The sequence below is a fragment of the Seriola lalandi genome, unplaced genomic scaffold, assembly GCF_002814215.2.
Source record: "Seriola lalandi dorsalis isolate HSWRI2012SDOR001 ecotype SW California unplaced genomic scaffold, Sedor1 jcf7180002054901, whole genome shotgun sequence".
In the NCBI taxonomy this organism is placed as follows: Eukaryota; Metazoa; Chordata; class Actinopteri; order Carangiformes; family Carangidae; genus Seriola; species Seriola lalandi.
In genome coordinates this window covers 1,380,017-1,400,120 of record NW_019525453.1, presented here as the reverse complement: position 1 = coordinate 1,400,120, position 20,104 = coordinate 1,380,017, and the positions used below count along the sequence as shown (strand labels likewise).

General features: G+C 41.4%; 3 protein-coding genes across 4 annotated transcripts; 1 reads left to right on the top strand and 2 right to left on the bottom strand.

The window, feature by feature from the left end:
* Nucleotides 1-4,108: 4,108 nt before the first annotated feature.
* Nucleotides 4,109-6,033, bottom strand: pigh (phosphatidylinositol glycan anchor biosynthesis, class H). The gene is made up of 4 exons (XM_023429966.2): nt 5,556-6,033; nt 4,864-5,073; nt 4,632-4,715; nt 4,109-4,468 (listed from the first exon to the last, which is right to left on the bottom strand). The coding sequence occupies exons 1-4, from the start codon at nt 5,730-5,732 to the stop codon at nt 4,397-4,399; spliced, it is 543 nt and encodes a 180-aa protein (XP_023285734.1). The 5' UTR covers nt 5,733-6,033; the 3' UTR covers nt 4,109-4,396.
* On the top strand, nt 5,027-13,780 carry zfyve1 (zinc finger, FYVE domain containing 1). Of its 2 annotated transcripts, XM_087180346.1 has the most exons (13): nt 5,027-5,082; nt 7,296-7,815; nt 7,902-8,145; nt 8,247-8,507; nt 8,641-8,855; nt 9,056-9,162; nt 9,470-9,578; nt 9,666-9,763; nt 10,041-10,158; nt 10,440-10,610; nt 11,142-11,322; nt 11,411-11,524; nt 12,050-13,780. In XM_087180346.1, the coding sequence occupies exons 1-13, from the start codon at nt 5,027-5,029 to the stop codon at nt 12,280-12,282; spliced, it is 2,427 nt and encodes an 808-aa protein (XP_087036472.1). In that variant the 3' UTR covers nt 12,283-13,780. The 2 variants fall into 2 exon arrangements, with proteins under 2 accessions (XP_087036472.1, XP_023285732.1); XM_023429964.2 differs by lacking the exon at nt 5,027-5,082 and having other exon boundaries at nt 6,378-7,815.
* Nucleotides 13,781-13,817: 37 nt separating this feature from the next.
* Nucleotides 13,818-19,892, bottom strand: wdr21 (WD repeat domain 21). The gene is made up of 13 exons (XM_023429965.2): nt 19,417-19,892; nt 19,126-19,256; nt 18,652-18,809; nt 18,123-18,205; nt 17,516-17,618; nt 17,161-17,304; nt 16,805-16,854; nt 16,442-16,521; nt 16,056-16,148; nt 15,496-15,593; nt 15,173-15,349; nt 14,608-14,722; nt 13,818-14,520 (listed from the first exon to the last, which is right to left on the bottom strand). Exons 1-13 carry the CDS (start codon nt 19,527-19,529, stop codon nt 14,264-14,266), a joined length of 1,602 nt encoding a protein of 533 aa, XP_023285733.1. The 5' UTR covers nt 19,530-19,892; the 3' UTR covers nt 13,818-14,263.
* Nucleotides 19,893-20,104: the final 212 nt, after the last annotated feature.

The window sequence follows — 20,104 nt, the reverse complement described above, 5'->3', positions numbered from 1 at the left end:
AACTCATATTAACAATATCTAAAAGTTTCACCGGGCAGCGGCCGAGTAGCTGGATTAGGTGATAAAAACTCTGGTAAACCTCAACAATGAGGTCCATTATTGTCTCCTGTCAGAGGACAGAAAGAAGGCAACATTGGACTTTCCTCCCCAGGAAGGAAACTGGTTTCTGAGCAAATAAAAGCAAGTCTTCCCCTGAAGAAAAAAACAATTTATCAAGATTGTTCCAGACGTTAAAAGCAGTATAATGTCACAGCCTGCAGTTAACGGGTTGATGGATTACACAAAGTCTTTGAACATATGTTGATTTTACAACCAACGTAACTTCTCACAGCTCAAAGACCCTCAGTGTCACTAAGAAAGACTAAGTCTAAAGAGAAGGGTTAGAGGAGGACTTGAAATGACATTTGGTTTTATATCATGGACTTTTTTCACAATGAGCTTTAGCAGCTACAATGTACAGTGGATCATGTTACCAGAAAGGTTCCACAGAGTTTGATAAATACTCCTTTGTGTCAAGACCGGTTCTGCAATGCCACCCAGCAGACCAGGCTTATACTTCAACCTGCAGCTTAGTCTTATCTCTGCCTCTGTTGTCATTAATGTGACCACAGTCTCGTTTAGTGTGGAGGAGGCTGAGCACCGTTGAACTTGCTGAATAGCGCTTGTTTTCTGTAAATCTGTCAAACCATTGCATAGTAAAATGTCAGTTAGTGACAATATATAAACAAGTCTGTTTTTACTATCTTTTACATATAACCAAATCTTTTCTTATTTAAGTATTTCATTGCCTTGAAATGACTTATTCTAGACATTTCCTGTAGTCTTCTTGCAGTGATGAGGCTGCACTGGCCTGTCCATGCTGGATGCACAAAAGGACACACTGGTTTGAACAGAAAGGTGATCAGGTACATCTTGAGCGTTAGGGAGAAGAACAATAAGGTTCTGCAGTTAAAGTCCCCAAGGTAAGCTCTAATGACAAACAGTCAGGGTAAACTGGAAAATCACATTATTACATGTCCAAAATGCAAAGAATGATAATAAAAATAATTTAAAAAAAAAGAATATCTCAACTAACTTTTGAAAAAAAATAGTTAACTTTACATGACACACGAAGTAAACCCCTCAATGAAGAAAATCTATCCGGGGAATATGCAAATATATGTCCTACAGGAAGATACACTTCCATATGAGACCATAGCACTGTATTCATGTTCATTTGCGTTCAGTGAGAGAGAATGAAGTGACCTGTAAAACTCCCTCTGACGTTAACAGTGAGGCAGGGAGGGATTTTTTTTGAGATTCAAATTCAAACTGACATCAGGTTACACCTGCCTGTATGGACCGGTAGGTGGAGCAGATAAACGGACACTTTTCAAACAATCAACTTTGTTCCTTCAGCGTCTGTCAGCCGGGAAAAACAAGACAAAGACACAACACTACACAGAATTATACCATTGTAGGCAAACAGTTTCTGTTGCACCAGATCACAAGTCATTGCACATGTAAAATATATTGATGTATTTACATATTTTCTGTTAAATCCATTGTGTGCGCCTCTAATGTACCCTGAAGTAAAGGTTACATACAGTAAATGTGTGACTTAGTGTGACATTTTGCGAAATACACTTACTCGCTTTCTTTCTGATGTTTGATGAGAAGATTGATATCACTCTCATACCCATATGGAAAATATATGAAAATGTTAACTTAGATTAGCATAAAGACTGGAACCAGGAGAGAACAGTTAACCCCACTTTGTGGGACAGCAGCAAAATCCACCTCGCAGCACCTCTTAAGTTCTTTACCTAACATGTTATACCTCATTCGTTTAAACCATTTATGTAAGAACTACAAATCACAATTTTCCAGACATTTATGTGCTGTGCTATCTCTTAGCTGGGAGCAGTCTCAGTGAAGACCCACACATATCCCCCTGTGAAACAGCAAATTGTCTTTCTGTGCCTAGATTTATGGACAGATTAAACAAACTAAATATAATGTGTTAATTAGTGAGCTTTCAAGGTGCTGGTAGGTGGATTTAGTCTAGTTGTTTCCTCCTGTTACAAGTCTTTATGCTAAGCTAAGCTATCTGGCTGCTGGCTGTAGCTTCATATTGCAGAGATAAATATAAGAGTGGTAATGTAGGCTATCGAACTCTCTGCAAGAAAGGGAATAAGAGCAACGTCTGAGTGTGTCATGATTATGATTTGTTTGTGTGAATTTGAATGTGTGCATATGTCTGTGTGTGTGTTTTTGCACTGCAGGCGGTAAAGGGGCAACTCCCCATCTCAGTGGGACTCTTATCCCTCCCCTCCTGCTAAACCACGAGATTCTAACACCCTAAACACCATAAGCTGGTTTTAGACAGTCACCATTAAGATAATGAACCATGAATTACATAAAAAACACAAATTTAACGGAAACCAGCAGTTACAAGAAAGACAACCAGAGTTCAGTCTTTATCAATGACTATTTGAAAGTGAAAAACATCCACAGAAATACTGTGGGCAAATCAAAAAAGTTAATGTCTAATTACAACCCTATTGTAAACAAGGGTAATTAACAGTCCACACCTCTGGCTCAAGAAAGCCTCACTGTGTTTCTGCCCTGCCAAACCTTTACCCTGCCTAAGAGTTAGACTCAGTGGGGATACTGCTGGTTTATGAGGCCTATTCAGAAGCCCTGAGGAGGTGTCACTCCTGGTCACTCCCAGGTTTTCACCTCTGCCTGGTTCCTGGCCGGTTCACACCTCCAGGAGGGACAATTATCCCGTTAGAGGGCCACTCTTCACAGCAGCGTAATGCTTCGCCCCATGAAAATCACACCCTTCTGCTTGTTTTGTTGGCCTGTGGAACACGAAGTTCACACACAGGTCTGATTGGGAGCTACAGATGGTTGCCGAGAATTAGAATGGATGGAAAAAAGCAAGGCCTGGCGAGAAACCCAAACCGAGTGGTGGTGAAAACAAGGGCTCTGAACTTTAAGCTGCTGGCAGTGGTAACCCATTATATGTTCAATCACACTGTTATAAATTAGTTACAATCATATGTAGTTTTTGTGAGGAACCCTTTCTCATCCTGGTTGAAAATACTGAACACATCCTCTCTATTTACATTCTTTTACTTGACTACATTTATACAGCACTTTATTTCAACAGCAGTACAAAGTGGTTTACAGTAAATCCTGTGTAAATATGTACCTGACTCAGCTGTGCTAAACTCTTCCTTCTTTGTTTTGATGTAATCTCAAAGTATTTGACATGGTGAGTTAATAAAATAAACTTCTTTGAACATGACTACTAGTCTGAAAAATGTAGATGCAGCATCATGCTTTATATAGGAGATAACAATTATTCCTATTACAATCTAACAAAAAGTAGTGCCAGGACATAATTTACATTCTTATACGCTTTACAAATTCCTATCAGGAGTTAAGGCCAATACTGTAAGGCAAAGTGTGCAAGGGTCATTCCTCTGCAACAACACTTATTCTAAAACTGCTCCTACATACACTGCCATTGTCATTTGGTCTGAGTTAACCTCAAGTAGCATTTCTGAAAACAGGTGTGGTAATATCAACAGTCACAAGTGAGGTGACTGCCGGCTGAGGTAAACGTGACCAACTCTCCCTACCAGATGATGGTATGGTTATGAGGAAGTGAAAATATCTTTGAGGAAGAGGGTGTGGATGTTATTTATAAAAATATACTCTACACACAGCACGACTGACACTACACATTTATACATCCCCTTCAAGAAGTCCTTTCTAAGCTTTCTGCGTATACAAGCTCAATTCAGAAGCAGTTTGCTTATGTAATTAACACTGTGGACAGACAAAGACTGAGACAAACTCACTGTACATCTGAAGTGCTATAGACACAACTCATATGTATGTAATATTGATAAATACATAAGAGTTTGATTCAGTTTTCTTGGGCCCGATTACTTGAGATTATGAGTTTGGGGAAGTGTGGTGCTGCCCCCTACTGGGGAAAAAAAGTACAACTCAAAAACAGACCACAAATTATTTTGTTTAATCAAATTTATTTTTATCAAAAAATACAGTGTAAAATACAGAAAAATTATTAGGATTAATTAGTCAATTCAAGTTTAAATGCAAAACTGTTTTTAATTCATTTTCATACAGTGACAGTTAAAAAGTTTGGCTCTTTAGGTTTAAACAATAGTCTATGACCAGTGCTATAAGTTATTCAAGTAACTACACAACAAACTACAACATGGAGTCATTATGACACAACCAACCCTCAAAGGATAAACATTATAGCTAATGGATGGATGGAGGGAGGCATACCTGCTTTCTGCTTCCATTCATTGAAAAGAAAATGACTTGAAAAAAAGAAATATAAAAAGTATGCTGCATGTATGAATGTGTGTCATCAGCACTTTGAAAGAATCTCCTGACAGCTTTTGTAAACCTTCACCAAGCAGTTAAGCCTCGGCTTTGAACTCTGAAAGATGAAGAACAATGTTCATTAGAAACAGGTTACTGTGAATGGCACTGTGTAATAAAAGCCTTTGTACAGGAGGTAAGCAAGAAACAAAACACTGAAAGTAATTTGTCAAAAGCAAGTTTCTGTCTGAGATGTGGGTGCACTGAGCATTCATCCTCACCTGGAACAATGGCACAACGTTTGACACTGCATTAGGTTCTGAAGGGTCCTTGAGCAGTACACAAAGGTAGTAAATGATCTGATGCTGACATAAAAAAAACAAAAAACATTATACGTCAATCCACTCATTTCACAAAAGTATAAAGTGAAATAATTGTAACTGTAAAATAAGTACTGTACAATGATGGTATTATTCATGTAAATTAACACAGAACAGAAATGTACTTATTCACCATGTAAATTGCTTCATTGATGACAATATCCTTGATCTTGCTCATCTCAATGAAAGTGGTGGTCTCACGGCCTGAGGCGTAGTTGGAGGACACCTGAATGCCTAAGGACCCAATGACAAGCAGGGATTCGTGGTCCACCTTCACAAAGTGGATGTGCAGCATCATGCCAACCAGGGTGATGACTATAGCACTGGAAAGAACAGCAGTGTTCTGCAAGAGAGGGAAAGACATTCACATGCAGGTCCTGTTCAGTGTAACATGTTTATGTGATGAATCCCCACTATCACGCTCAAAAATGATAAAGGATGGTATGACCATTTACAGATCAAAAAGAGTATTTTGTCCACCCATGGTATCTTGATCTGCTTAACTAAATCAGTTATAGCAATTATGAAACCTATTAGAGCTTAACAATATTGGCAACAAACACATAATAAACAATACATACAGTAACATGACTGTTGGCGCTCTCATACAATCTCTACTCTGGGATGTTTAGCATGGTCAAGAAGAGATAATATAAAGTGAAAGCAGGTTGAACAGTAATTAAGTTTACAAAATTCAAAACTGTATACTTTACTTTTCAAGATTTTACAGTGAAATGACGTAATTTTTTTGGTTTACTTATTATCACAGTGAGTCATGTAGGAAGGACTGTGTTGTAATGTCAGCCATAAAGTTACTTGTCTTACCTCAGTGAAGAAGAACACGGCGTATGATAAAAGCCAAACAGAGCAAGTGTACACCATCACCTTGCCGATGGACACTTTGGAGGAGCTGACAATGAACTCTCTGCAAAAGCTGGAGTGACTCTGACAGTCCAGAGATATTGCTTTGCCATTAATGTCAGTGAAGGCCTCATCTTCCATGATAAACGCGACAAAAACAGGGTGAGTAAAGAAAAAACACGAGCACTAAGCGAGCTCTCAGACACAGTTAGCTAACAGTGAGGCTAGGTTAGCGCTGAGCTAACGTTAGCTACCTGCTGTAAACAGACAAGGTCAGCAGCATATGAAGACAGAAAGCGGTGCTTTCTTAGCGACTGTAATAGGGAACATATGCGTACATACCCAATGTGCTAGTTTGCTGCTGTTAAATATAAAATGAGAAAGGACGAAATGACAAAAAGCTAGTGTTCCCAGCACAAGTATAAGTGGATTAGAGCCAAAAAAGAAATCAATCCTGATATTAGTTGCGCTCGTTATTAGTACCGGGGTATAGTTCAAGTGGCTAAAATAAAGGGCATGTGACCGGGGATATGGGCGACGAGCGTGCTTCACAGCGAACAGAGAAATTCAAATAATGAATCCACTTAACTATAAACCATATATGATGCAGCACTTGATATTAAAACACTGTGTCAATACTAAGTGCTGTCTCCGTCCACCCGGTGAAGATACGGTGTATACCGGTTACAAATAAAAGTGAACCCTACAGCAGCTGGAAGATGCAAAGCATTATGGGCAGCGGTTAGTATCCGATTTGCTATATGCCTTTCACTTTATGTAAGTACCTTTTTTCAAAGTCCCGTTAGAAACTATATGAATATTTTACGTTAGTTTATGTACATTAAAACTGAAGACAGTATTATATAAATAGAATAAAATCAATTGCTTTTCTATGGAACTCATAACTCCTTCATTACCCAAAATGCATTGTGTCCTTATGACTTTTGACCTCTGGATAAAAACAAGCCGATCAGCTGATGTAAAAGCAACAACATCTACTAGGTCTGAGACAAAACAGCTCAGCTAGCTAACTTTCTCTGTATGTGGCAGTCGGCGGTGTGGTGTTAGTGTACGTGTCCAGTTTTAGACTCTGCTGAGGCAGCGTTTAACTTAACGAGTCAGTCGTCGTTCGTCGGACTAGTAGCTGCCGCTAGGTCAGTCGATTGAAATGAAGGTTGTTTGTTTCTTCAGAAGTGTGTCTCTTTGTGTAGCAAATGTTAGCTAGTGATTGGTTATTGCTGAGTTTCACAGCGTATTTTCTTGGGCATTATGACGAGTAAACTGAGCTGCTTTTAAATAGCAACTTGCCATCGTCAGCTGAGCTGCAACATTACAAAATACATAACAAGAGATGCAGGGCAGTTAATGTTAACTAGCAAACTGTTGTGCCAAAACATAAAGTAATTACTAGTCTGCACAGTTGTGTTTGAGATTGCTACCTGGACTCGCATTACCACATACTGAATATCCGCATTGACAATAAGCAGCAACAAGGTCAGCTGAACATTTCATCGTACTTTTTAACAGTATTGCACATAAGTTAATTGGCTTTTTAGAGAGTTTGAACAAAAAGGTTACATCACATCTGGTCATAGAGATTTATTAAACTGTGCCATAACCTTGTGTCTTCCACCTGCATTGCTTTTGCAATCATAGTTACTTTAAGTAATACTTTAAGGCACAGTTCCCCCTCTTATCAACACCAAGGGTCGTGTCCAGACCTGTCAGGTTTGAGATGAGTAGTCAAGGTCCAGCTGTAGATAAAGGAATGAACACAATTCTAGTCTGTCAGGAGAGCTATGCCTGTGGGGGTTCAGATGAGGCTGCGTTTGAATGTGATGAGTGTGGCAGCTTGCAGTGTGCCCGCTGTGAACTGGAGCTCCATCGCCAGGAGCGGATGAGGAATCATGACCGGGTTCGGATTGCACCAGGACATGTTCCTTTCTGTGATTCCTGTAAAGGAGACAGCAGCTGCTCTGTCAATGGTGGGCGGCTCAGAGCTGTGGTGCGCTGCCAGGGTTGTAAGATCAACCTGTGTCTAGACTGCCAGAAACGTACCCACAGTGGAGTCAACAAGAGGAAGCATCCTCTGACATCTTATCCTCCAGCCAAAGCTCTCCAGGAGAACAGCGTGACTGCTGGGGAGGCAGATATTGAGATCTTAAAGGCCAAGCTAGAGAAGGTGTGCAGCTTCCTTTTGGTGGACGAAAAGGAGGAGATGCAGGTAAGTGTGTGAGAAAATTCATCTTTTGTACACAACTTGTTGATGAGATGGTATGAGAATGTGGCTGATCTTGTGTGGATTGTCAGGTGAAGGATGAGGAAGACTTTGTTGGACGACTAGGCTGCAGACCAGATGAGCTCCTCAAGGTGGTCTCTATCTTTGGGAACACTGGGGAGGGCAAGTCCCACACCCTGAACCATACATTTTTCCTTGGGAGAGAAGTGTTCAAGACCTCACCCACCCAGGAGTCCTGCACTGTGGGTGTTTGGGCAGCTATGGACCCTGTGCATTGGGTTGTAGTCATCGATACAGAGGGACTACTTGGGGCTGGTATGGGGAAAACAATTGATTTGTTTTATATCATGAAATAAACAGGGGGTAGTGGGAGGCTGTTTCCCACAATTAACAGGCTTGTTTGCACTGATCACCAGGAGCCAATCAGGGTCAACGAACCCGGCTGCTCCTCAAGGTCCTGGCTATCTCTGATGTGGTCATCTACAGAACACATGCTGACCGTCTCCATGACGATCTCTTCAAGTTCCTTGGTGATGCATCAGATGCCTACTTGAAACATTTCACTAGGGAGTTGAAGGCGACTACCAGCCGCTGTGGTCTGGACGTCCCGTTGTCCACTCTGGGCCCTGCGGTGATCATCTTCCATGAGACCGTCCATACCAAGCTACTAGGATCAGGTCAAATAAGGCTCATTTATGATTTGGACTGTACTGTACTGACTGTACTTCACTAGGAATGAAATGAGCAAGATTGTTTGTAGATGCTCAAGCTATCTTCTCCTCCACTCTCTGTCTGCCTCTCAATCTCTAGACAAGCCATGTGAATCAGCTGAGCGTCTGCTTCAGGAGCGTTTCAGGAAGCTGGGTCTGTTTCCAGAAGCTTTCAGCTCCATCCAGTACCGTGGAACTCGCACCTACAACCCTCCCACAGACTTCAGTGGTCTGCTGCGCAGCCTGGAGCAACAGCTGGATAACAACACCACCCGCTCACCTCGTTCTGCCAGTGTCATCTACAAGGCTCTGCAGGTAGTGATGCTTGCTTGTATGAAGAAATGTGGATTGTATTGCCACTTATTTGGTGATATGCCAAGGTGACGTGTAGAAACAATTCTCAGTATGAATGTGTTTATATTGCGCTTTCAGGCATTCAGTTAACAATGTATAGTCAGAATCGCGCAAAGTGAGCATCATTGACTCTTCCATCTCCTCCTCGCTCCTCCCCTCAGGCCCTGAGTGAACGCTTCAGTGGGGAGATTACAGATGAGCACATGATCAGTAACTCCTTCTTTCCAGATGAGTACTTCACCTGCTCTAGCATCTGCCTCAGCTGTGGGTATGTGCCTCTCACTTATTTTCTGCACCTGTAGTTCAGTGACAGAAAGACAGAAATGATCATTCATGAGACAGAAAAACAAACATGACAGGAAAGGTTTTGTATTTGTCGACATTCTCAGACGTGACAGCTGCCCTCAGAGGTATAATCGCAAAACTGCCGCTATCTTCATTTATCTATGGTTTCCACACTGACCCTTGTAGCTTTTCTAAGTGATTTTTCAACTATATAATTGATAATATTATGATATGATTATAATACACCTGCAAAATCTAGTGTGATGTCTTTGATGTGCCCCCACTTTCAGTTCAGGCTGTAAGAGAAGCATGAATCACCTAAAGGAAGGACTCGACCATGAAGCCAAACATCGCTGCCGCTACTCTGCACAGTATGACAATCGCATCTACACCTGCAAGGCAAGTTCAAACCCACAACGCCATACATGCCCGTGTTGAGGGAAGTCTGCATGATGAGGTTCTGAGTGTGTGTGCTGATCTTCTCAGGCCTGCTATGAGGGAGGGAAGGAGGTAATAGTGGTTCCCAAGACGACGGCCTCCTCTGACTCACCGTGGTTTGGCCTGGCCATCTACGCCTGGTCTGGGTGAGTCCATCTGCCATAGAGCCGCTTGGAAAATGAATGGAAATGGCTTCTTTGCAAGCACAAATAATTTAATATATGCTCATTCATTATGCTAAAAAATGGGAAAACATTACAGAGCGTGGTTCACTGTTGGTTTTGCTCAACTATAGCAACAGAAAGTACTCTAATGAATAACAATGAATGAATAACAAATGTATTGCAGCTCTGCAGTAAAGGCCAAGACCACCAATCTGTCCCTTTCATACTGGACCTGAGATCTTTTTTTGTCTTTGTCTAGGTATGTCATTGAGTGCCCCAACTGTGCAGTGATCTACAGAAGCAGGCAGTACTGGTATGGAAACCAGGACCCAGTGGAAACAGTGGTCAGAACAGAAATCCAGCACATCTGGCCTGGGGTAAGGCCACAGTGGAACAACTTCAATGAGATTCTGCTTAAACCAATTAAACAAGGTTTCAAGCCAAGAAGTTAAAGGTTTTTGGTTGAATGAATGTTGTCACATCTGCTGTGAGCTACATTTGCTGTTAATTTTTGCCAGCTGGTTGTGTTTAGATGTCCAGGAAAGTAATGCAGAATTTTGTTTGCGACAGCATACTCAGTCAAAAGTGCTGAGTAAGGAAGTCAGCCGGTAAGGCTTTGTATCTTCACTCTGTTGTACTTTTCTTGTCTTCTTTTCAGTCTGATGGGTTTTTGAAAGACAACAACAATGCTGCTCAGAGGTTGCTGGATGGAGTGAAATACATTTCTCAGTCAGTGTCTGAACTCAGCGTCAAGCCTGCTAAAGCAGTCACCTCCTGGCTTACGGACCAGATTGCTCCCACCTACTGGAAACCCAACTCCCTTATCCTGGTACATGACTACAACTGGACTAAAGCTAGAACAAATAAACTCTGAGCGTGTTATTTGCGAAACACTGGTTGACACCAAATACGTTCCTATAAGGTCCTTTTTGTTGTCAATGATTTTCATGAACCTCAACCCGTTACACAGTTCAGGGTCTTGTTGACCTGCATTTAGTCTTTCTACTTGAGTTATTTGGCATTTATAACAGTGTAGTGGCAGATTTATAACTGATAGCAGTGATGCAACATCTAAAAAAAAGGTGTGATTGTGAGGACGCTCAGACGCAGCAGTGGATGGAGGGTGGGAAAAGAGGACAGATGGTTGAGATTTAGATCATGGAGGCCTGAACCAAATACATATACAAAAGACACCCAGACTGTTTCACAATAGTTACACCCTGTGGTTCCTATCCAAACAGGATTTGATGACAATATCCATATTCTGAAGTGAAAGCATGTCTTCAAAATGTTCTTCTTTTCAGAACTCTTGCTGCAGTATGAAAATATACTCACATTATCCTTACTGTGTGTGACTTAGCGATGCCATAAATGTGCGGAAGAGTTCCAGCCCAACGACACCAAGCACCACTGCCGTGCCTGTGGAGAGGGTTTCTGTGACGCCTGCTCCTCCAAAACGCGACCGGTCCCAGAGAGGGGCTGGGGCCTTGCACCCGTGCGAGTCTGCGATGCATGTTTCCACAACAGGGGAATCTCGACTGGTATGCAGATGGGATATCAGTTTTCTGGATGTGGTTCTTAACGGTACGAGAGTGTCTGACCTGATGAGTGCATGTTTTCCTGTTGTAGAGTTGCTGGACGCTGCCTTGGAGGAGGAAGGAGGCACTCTGATAGCCAGGAAGGTCGGGGAGGCTGTTCAGAACACTTTAGGAGCTGTCGTTGGTGCTATCGATATACCTCTGGGTGAGCACCAGATCTGTCTGCATTATCAAAGCAATGCAGATAAAGATCACTTCTAATTAAAACTATCACTCTATCCAGCTATTGTTCAACAGTCAAAACAGTCTATTAACTCCTGATACTGTAAAATATGGTAGAAGATGATGTGGTAGAAGTTTTTATACTTCAGAAAATTTCAGAATAACATTTCAGCTCTAAATGTGACTTATTTATCATTTTTAGTCATGAAAAACAAAAGTTTTAGTTTGTGTTTTCAATCAAGCTGCACGAGTTTTAATGTAACATGATATGGCTTTACCACATTTCCTCCTTTGCATTGTTACCATTAAACATGGATAGATTTTAGCACTGATACTGAAACGTTATCATTCAGCCCTAATGCAAAGCTGTAATAGATGGGTAACTCTGGTTTCAAACAGTACCAGAAGCTGATTTCCCAGTTGAATAAATCACAAAGTGCCCTGTCACGAGACACCCTGGCTGTTTAGTTATATTAACAACTATTTTCCCTTTTGTTTGTGCGTCCAGGCCTGGTGAAGGACGCAGCTCGCCCGGCCTACTGGGTCCCAGATCAGGACATCCACTCCTGCTGCGAGTGCCAGAAGGAGTTCGCCCCACGTCTCTCCATCCACCACTGTCGCGCCTGTGGCCAGGGCGTGTGCGACGACTGCTCCCAGGAGCGGCGCTCTGTGCCCTCGCGTGGCTGGGATCATCCTGTGAGGGTCTGCAACGGTTGCAACCAGAAACCCGGGGAGCTCTAGCAGGACCAGGAATAAGAGTCAGAGTGGTAACGTTTTAAGGACGCCGACTTATACGAAACCTGGAATTGACACCATTTCGACTCAAAGACGCTAAAAGACGTCAGATCCTTGTTGTCTTTAGTGGCTTGTCTTGGCTGCCACCTGACTGTCTGTGGCAGGTTGGACTTATTGTTTTTTAACGCTGTCCTCACGTCACTTCAGTCCCTCGATGCTATCTCACTTTAATATCCCTATATTTTACACTGTGAAGAACACCAGTCAGAGTGAGATTTGTATCAATATCAAGAAGACAGGAGAGGTGAAACAACTCAGAGAGATAATGAAAGTGAGTATTGTACAGTATATGCTTGCTTCCAGTTGAGTTCAGGTAAATTTCCACGTGCCCCTTTAGACCCTTTTCAAATTTGTATTGATGCACATGAAACCCTTACCCCTTTGACAATCCCTCTCAGTGTGACACACTAGTACTATTAGCACCTTTTTGTAGTCTGGGGCTACATGTGTAAACTGTGTAATAGTAGAAGTACTAACTGATTCCAGGTAAGCACTTTTAGTCTAAGGTTGTTTCTGGATTTAACATTCAGAACTGGCTTGAGAGGAAATGAGGGAAAACCTGAAAAATTATCCACCACAAGGAATTCTGATCCATGTTTGACTGGATCCACTGTAATGTCCCTCTGGTCCAGCCTCGCTAGCTTTAGCTTTCCTGCCACTCTTTGGCTTCAGGAGTATTACCACAATCAGAAGCCACTGATGTACTGTAGCACCGACATGCATTCCAGCTTATATAATTACTCAGTAATAACTACTTGTATAATCCCTTGATCCTTTTGTGGGTGTTTGAGCATCTGAGTGGGCAGATGATAATAGAACAGCCTTAATAATGCTGTCCACATAGACTGTTTTACATAGAATATATGCATATATGGGAAAAAAGTTTACTTTTAACAGGGACATTTCTAAATGGCCTCGTTGTGTTTTTAAAATGTCAAAACTACTATCTGTTAACAAGACAAATCTGACTGCAGCAGGATAAGATGCAACAGAAACTGCTTTTATAGAGTGGCTGGCTCACAGTAGCAATATGGTACAGAGAAGAAGTCAAACCATCTTTTTGAGGCTGGCCCCTCAAAACAGGAAATATTTAGAAGAGTAACAATCCTTTACTCTGTCAACTCAGGCTGTGTAGCTGGTTAGAGAGGAGCTTTTAATGAGCGATGTACCTGACAATTATCTTATAAATGCAACATGTAATCCAGTCAGGCTTTTGACTGAACACCCAGGCATTGTGAGGTCTGACTGCGTTGATAGTTAATGTAGGATTTTTCTTTCAGAGACTGACTGGGAGAGTTGGTTGGATTATGCTGAAATAACAGACTTTGACCTGAATGAGTGAACCATCTCATCATCTCAGAGAGATACAGATATCACATGGAACAAATCAATACCTTTATGTTCATGTATGCTCATACACTATGTATTAAACTGCAGAAACCTCTTACGTGAGTTTGTGTGTGTCATTTAGACAACAAAAATAATTCAACAGATCACTGTTTAATGATTTTTTTTAAACAATTAGAAAAAAGTTGTGTCAATCAACAGTATAAACACAGTATCATTCATTTAAAATTCAGATCAGAAACACCCTAAATTATATTACCAATTAAAGTCAGTCATGTTTTAAGTAAGTACACGTAATTTGAAAAAGTTACAGCAAGCAATTGTCTTCACCCATGTGTAGCATTTCTATTTTCTTTTGGCACAAACAAGTCTGTGAAAAATAACATTCCCCTGAGACATAAATGTAACTTTTCTGAGGTCATCTTCCAAGATAAGAGTTCAGTTCCACCTTGTGGAAATGCACTGCAAGCCTTTCACTTATACAATACCTACAGGTTTTGTATATCAATATAACACCATTTGTGCATTTCGGGAAAAAAAAGAAAGAAAAGATGTCTTTTTTTTTTTTTTTTTTTAGAAATCACGTGTCGGATGAAACATTTTCACAAAATCCAGCCATCTGCTCTCCTCCTTCCTGGTAGTCAGTGTTGTATGGGAAATAATACAGGTCATGTTTGACAGCCATGAGCAGGCCGGGGAGCCCCCTGCAGCCACCCAACTTGGAGGAGAAGACAACGCTTGGGATCAGGTCATTTGCAACCGGGTGGGGTGATGGGATGGTCCGTAGCAGGTGGCCGTCCTTTAGGCTCCATAACCTCGTGTAGCAATCCTGACCCACTGTGGAGAGGACACACATCAGTCAAACAGTGAGTTTTGAAAAGCAAGCCCAGTCTCAGTAATGAATATACTGATAGAGCATGTTACCTGCCAACACAAGTCCCTCAGGTTCATTGACATGAATGGGAAGGTAGGCATGTTCATTATAATGCCCTTTGAACTCCTGCACTGGTTTTGTCACTCGCACATCCCACAGCTTGATCTGCACACAAAACACACAAAGTTAAAGCAATAACAGAAGTGGTTTTACGATGTTTATATTCTATTCTTGAGGGTCCCGGGATTTTACTTGTGTGAAAGGTTGTAAAGTACAGCTTTAGCTCCAATGTAAAGAGCCGAAACAGCTCAATTACAATCTTACTTAATTTTCCCTAATGACACCTTTCTGTCATTCCTCTACCACTTTGTCAGTCACCAAAGTTCACAGTTTGATTTATAAGTTTAAATACACAATAAACAGTTCTGTCTATTATTCCAACCACTAAGTTGTTACAGGTTGTCAACACCCTTCTTGGCCATGAGGGTGCCAAATCTTCCGAATTAGGTCATTAACCTCATCTCAGGACCAAAACATAATTAACATGCTAGTAATTTAGAACCAAATGTGTATAGCAGGATTCCAAGTGTTTCAGAAATATTCTTTTTAGCTGACCTGGCCCAGCATGTCAGCAGCCAGCAGATAGTTCTCATCCTGGAGGACGCGGACAGAAGTGATGGCTGATTCTTGATGGAAGCGGCTGGCCTTCCAGCTTTGATCCCTGCGCCCGCGCTGCCGCAAGTCGATGCTGAAGATCTCCCCCGATCGGCAACCGTTAAACAGCACAGGGACCTGAGGAAAAAAAGGAGGTCTTTTTGTTCCCATGGTATTCTCCTTCTGGTCAGTGTCGTTCTGGGTCATATCAAAGAGAAATCTACACTAAAACATATTTCCAGTGTACTCAAACATGCATCATTTTCATGTAACAAATGACTCACCCTAAGGGCAAACTGCTGAGCCAAGACATCGCTGCCTACGCTGTACGTCTGTGTTCGGCCCGTCTCTGCATCTTTCACAATTACCCTGCGAGACAGGCCTGCCAACACATGCAAGAACACATAATTATTTCAGATTTATAACTTTGTGGGGAGAAAATTTATATAGCTGTCTTATTTTAATCATCAACATCAATTATAAGAGATAAGGTTACTCAGTACTCCACATGAATATTGCTATCAAGAAAACATATTAGAAGTATCTGTGACCCTGTAACCCCAAGACGGCTTTTGAGCTTTGAGTTTGCTTTTCTGTGCACTTGCAGTGATTGTGACCGCACTGTGGCCTATGAGGAACAACTGATACAGTCTATGATTAGTTTCCAACATGTGTTGCTGAATTTGTTTCTGTCCAAACAAAGTGAGTGTGATTTAAGAGACTGTTAAACAGCCGAGAGCCGCAGCCAAACCAACCAACTTACTCCAAAGATGCCAGTGATTGTGACTGATTGTAATTATTATATTTGATTATGAGTAGAAAGAACAGTGATGATGGAACGGACCAGTGCTGAAGGTCTTGTCAAACTGTGGGTTGAGACACCAAGCACAAGACCAGGCTGTGGATATCTTAAAGCTGCACAGCATCCCGGGCTGGTCTGAGTAGAGAGGAATTAAAGAGGGGAGACATTAATGTGAAGTAAACCAAACAATACCAACATGAAATATGCCCTTTCTGATCACCTTCAGTCTGCAGGCATATCAGTATGTTACTAATGCAGCTGATTGGGAACCCATTTAGGAGTCATTGACTAAAATGGACCATAATTATCCTGGCTAGACAAAATCTTGCAAAGTGCCTGCAATCTGCCTTAACAGTAATAAAATGTAATAAGCTAGTTTAAAGTCTAAAATAAATTGATACACCTGAGGATATTCTATTTAATCTAACCTGGGTTTGAGTTGCTGAAGAGCGAAGCAGGAAGTAAACTGACGCAGCCAGGGGTGTCTGCCACTCCGACCAGACAAAGCCTGATGGTCAGCTCAGTCAAGAAAAACTGAACCAGTGTGCACCAAAAGAAGACACTTGTGGAACTCAAAAATAAAATAAAGAGTACTACAATATTAAAAAGGACTGTGTGTTGATATGGAATCTATTCCAAGAGGGGTGTTTGACAGGTATGAGACATTGTATTTCCATTCTAATGAAAGCATACATACAGATCCTCTCTTTTGAATCCAAAGCAGCAACTGAGTGTTGAGAGTGTGAAACATGTGGACTGACTAAGAGCTCCATTAAACTGAAGAAGGATACAGCACATGGGAGTCTGGATAGTTGACTGAGGCCCAGCAGATGGAATTCACCTGAAACACATTTAGCCAGAGCAGAAGTGTCAAAATTCACTGCTGTTGGATTAAAAACACTCTTTTACAACATTTAATTTTCTTAGGAACTGACAATACTGGTTTTGCAGTTTTTCAACATGTAGATATACTGAACTTTAAAGCCTTTAAAAGGGGATTCAAAGCATCTGAGGTAATTTACTGGGTTGATCTACACCTAATAAAAATTCCCCTGAACCAATGAAGGGAAAAATACGGGCACAGTGAAGTACAAGACATGTCTAAATATTTAGAGTCACTACTTCAGCTCTAGTGAAATACTCCCACCTTGCGGTTGGTGAAGTAAAGGTTATCACACATCTCCACTGACAGAGAGCCCCGGCTACTGCTGTTGAAATTCATGATGCCGTACTTGCAGCCGCCGTGAGAGACATCGTTGACTGTAAACACTCGCTCACACGCCGAGTCCCCCTGAGGAAGACAAGGAAGACAAAGGAGGATCAAGCAAAAGCAAGTTAAGGATACTTGGGGAAAAAAAATCATATATATATATATATATATATATATATATATATATATGTGTGGAAAAATATATATATATGTGTGGAAAAATGTTTGTCTACGTATGAAGTTATGTATCAGCCCTGGGACGTTTTGTTTGTGTGTCTGCGTGTAGTCTCACCACTATCAGTCTGAAGTTGTCAGTGTTGGGGTTGCTGTTGTCTGTGCTCTGGATCTCTAGTTTGTGGCGTCTCATTCCGCTGACCTTCACCTCATGGACCAACCTGGAGACATACAGTAACCATGGTAACGTTGACTACCACTGTCCACAGACAATCTACAGAAAAAGAATAATTTACTCACTTCCTTTCAGCTATCTGACAAAGTGAATGTGTCCCTTTATTTCAAAAATGTTTGCCGATAGGCTGAATATAAATCACTTCGGCTGCTGATGCAACTGTAAGTGACATAAATTCATATAATTCATACTTTCGGACAGCACAGTATTTTGACTATGTTTTAGCCTGCTTTTGTTTCTCTCTTTATTTCTTATGACTGTTTTGAAACCCATGTCAAAAATGGTTAGCATCATTGTTAGAGGCCGGCCATGCTACAAAGAAACCTCATTCTACACATACAGAACTGATTAACATTCAAGTTAGTCTTTGTTTGACTGGGGTTGTTTTCTGTAATGTATTACAGCTGTTGCTATTGAAACATGTATGGGCCACAAGGGGAACAGCTCTATGTCCTTGTATGCATGTGCACGAAGCAGTGGGATACAGTACCTGCAATAGGAGCTCTCAGGTAACAAGCCAAGGTGTCTTTTCTGCAGCAGCAGTGAAGTGTTCAGTCCTGCTCTTGGTGCTTTCTACAAAGAAGAGGATATCATTAAACGGGGATGAAACCAATCCAGGCCAACAAGTTTTAGAACATGGCTCATTCCCAGCTAATGGTGGAAAAAAGATGTCATGATTTCTCTGTTACATTTATTTCTTCTCTGTAAATAAACCAGAAGACAGGACGTCTGCTTGTTTCAATCAGAATCAACAAACAGTGAACTTCTTTGCATTGCTTTTCACACTGTTCTCTCAGTGACAGAGTGATCAACACAATTTACAGTCCAGCAGTTTCTCTTTGTTGTGGCCAAAATGCTTCAGCTCAGTCTACAAAACTACATATTTCAAATCAACTCATATGATATGAAATGTCATTTTGATGACAATTACAATATAGGCATTTCAGTTTTTACATAAGTTGCTCCTCTTGAAGGTAGCACTCGTGGTAAGGGTTTCGAGACAAACGCAGCAGACTTACTTTTCTGGGTTTTTCATCCTCTGCGAGCAACTTGTTTCTCTGTTTCTCCCTTTCTTTCTCCTGCAGCCGCTCTCTGGTCAGCGGGTTACAGTTGTTATGTCCCGGCAACAGACGAAAGTATCGGTTTTTCTCTGGGTCAAAGTAAAAACCAGGCAGCTCTGGAAACAGAACAACAAGGGTCATCTTTTCTCCACATCTTAAATTTACATCACCCTACTATCCAGGTTACAGAAGGAATATTGATTATATACTTCAAGGTTCAAACATAAAGATTGGACCAAGTTTATTTTCTGTTGTGGTGTTTGGTAATAGTGCTTTCACGTGTGGTTGTGTTATCAGTGTTCATGACAAGAGTCCATATGAAGCAGCTTTTGTGTTACAAACAAAACAAACACAAACAAACCACACCTTGGACCAATGTAAATGAGACAGTCTCATATTCATGTGATTAAGGAGATCGTTTCTGGTTCTGACCTGGGGCAGCACTGCTGGCCTTGGAGGCAGAAGATGAGGATGAGGAAGACGATGAAGAAGAGGAAGAGGCAGACTGGTTATCATACCTCCTCTGAGATGCTCTACGTGACGGCCCTGCATCGTGTCCATACCTGTGAAATGAGAGTAAGAAAGTCTCAATACTAAACTATGGATAATAGTTCATTACTGACATTTATATGCATTCTCAATACTGAGCAGTTGTGACTAAGACACAGTCACGCTCTTTGAACTAAGTACCTCAAATATGTGTCAACATGTAATTTATCATACCACTGTTCGTCCTGTGCTGATCTTTGCCGGTTGTCTCTGTACCAGCCGCGGCGGTGACCACCCCCTTGTCGCCTGTGCGGTCGCTGCCCTTCTCGCCAGGTCCACTTCTTCATTCCTGCTGTGTAATTCACAAAGTGAAGATCCTAACAACACGTTGCCTTTCATTCACTTCTGTAAATTTGTGCCAGCGAGTGAAGCTAGGTAGAGGTAGCGCGTCTAGGTGTTAGCACTAGTTAGCAAGTTCTTGCCATTAGCACTCTTGAGCTAATGTTAGCTACACATCCTTCTCGACACGTTTTAATACTGACGCTTAACATTTAACAGGAGTCAATGTTGAAAATGTTTCAATAGGTCAATAAATACGGCTTCCGTTACAGGAAAACAATCTATTTAATCATTAAACTGATAAAACATAGTTGTTTTAGCACCTCATGAGCTAAGTACTGAGCATTAAGTTCCTTCCATGTTGTCCCGCCTCCAAATGTCATTCATTGGGCTATTGCTAACAATAGTGTGTGACGTAGAAGGCATTCATTGGTTGTTTTCTTAGCGATCGTTTTAGCCACGCATCAGGATAACTATATGGAAATTATTTTATTTCTTTGGATTGAAGGACGTTCAAATGCAAATGCATGCATGAATGTACATGCTCACAATGTGTGCTGTCTGTCGGTGCATTTTTATTCTA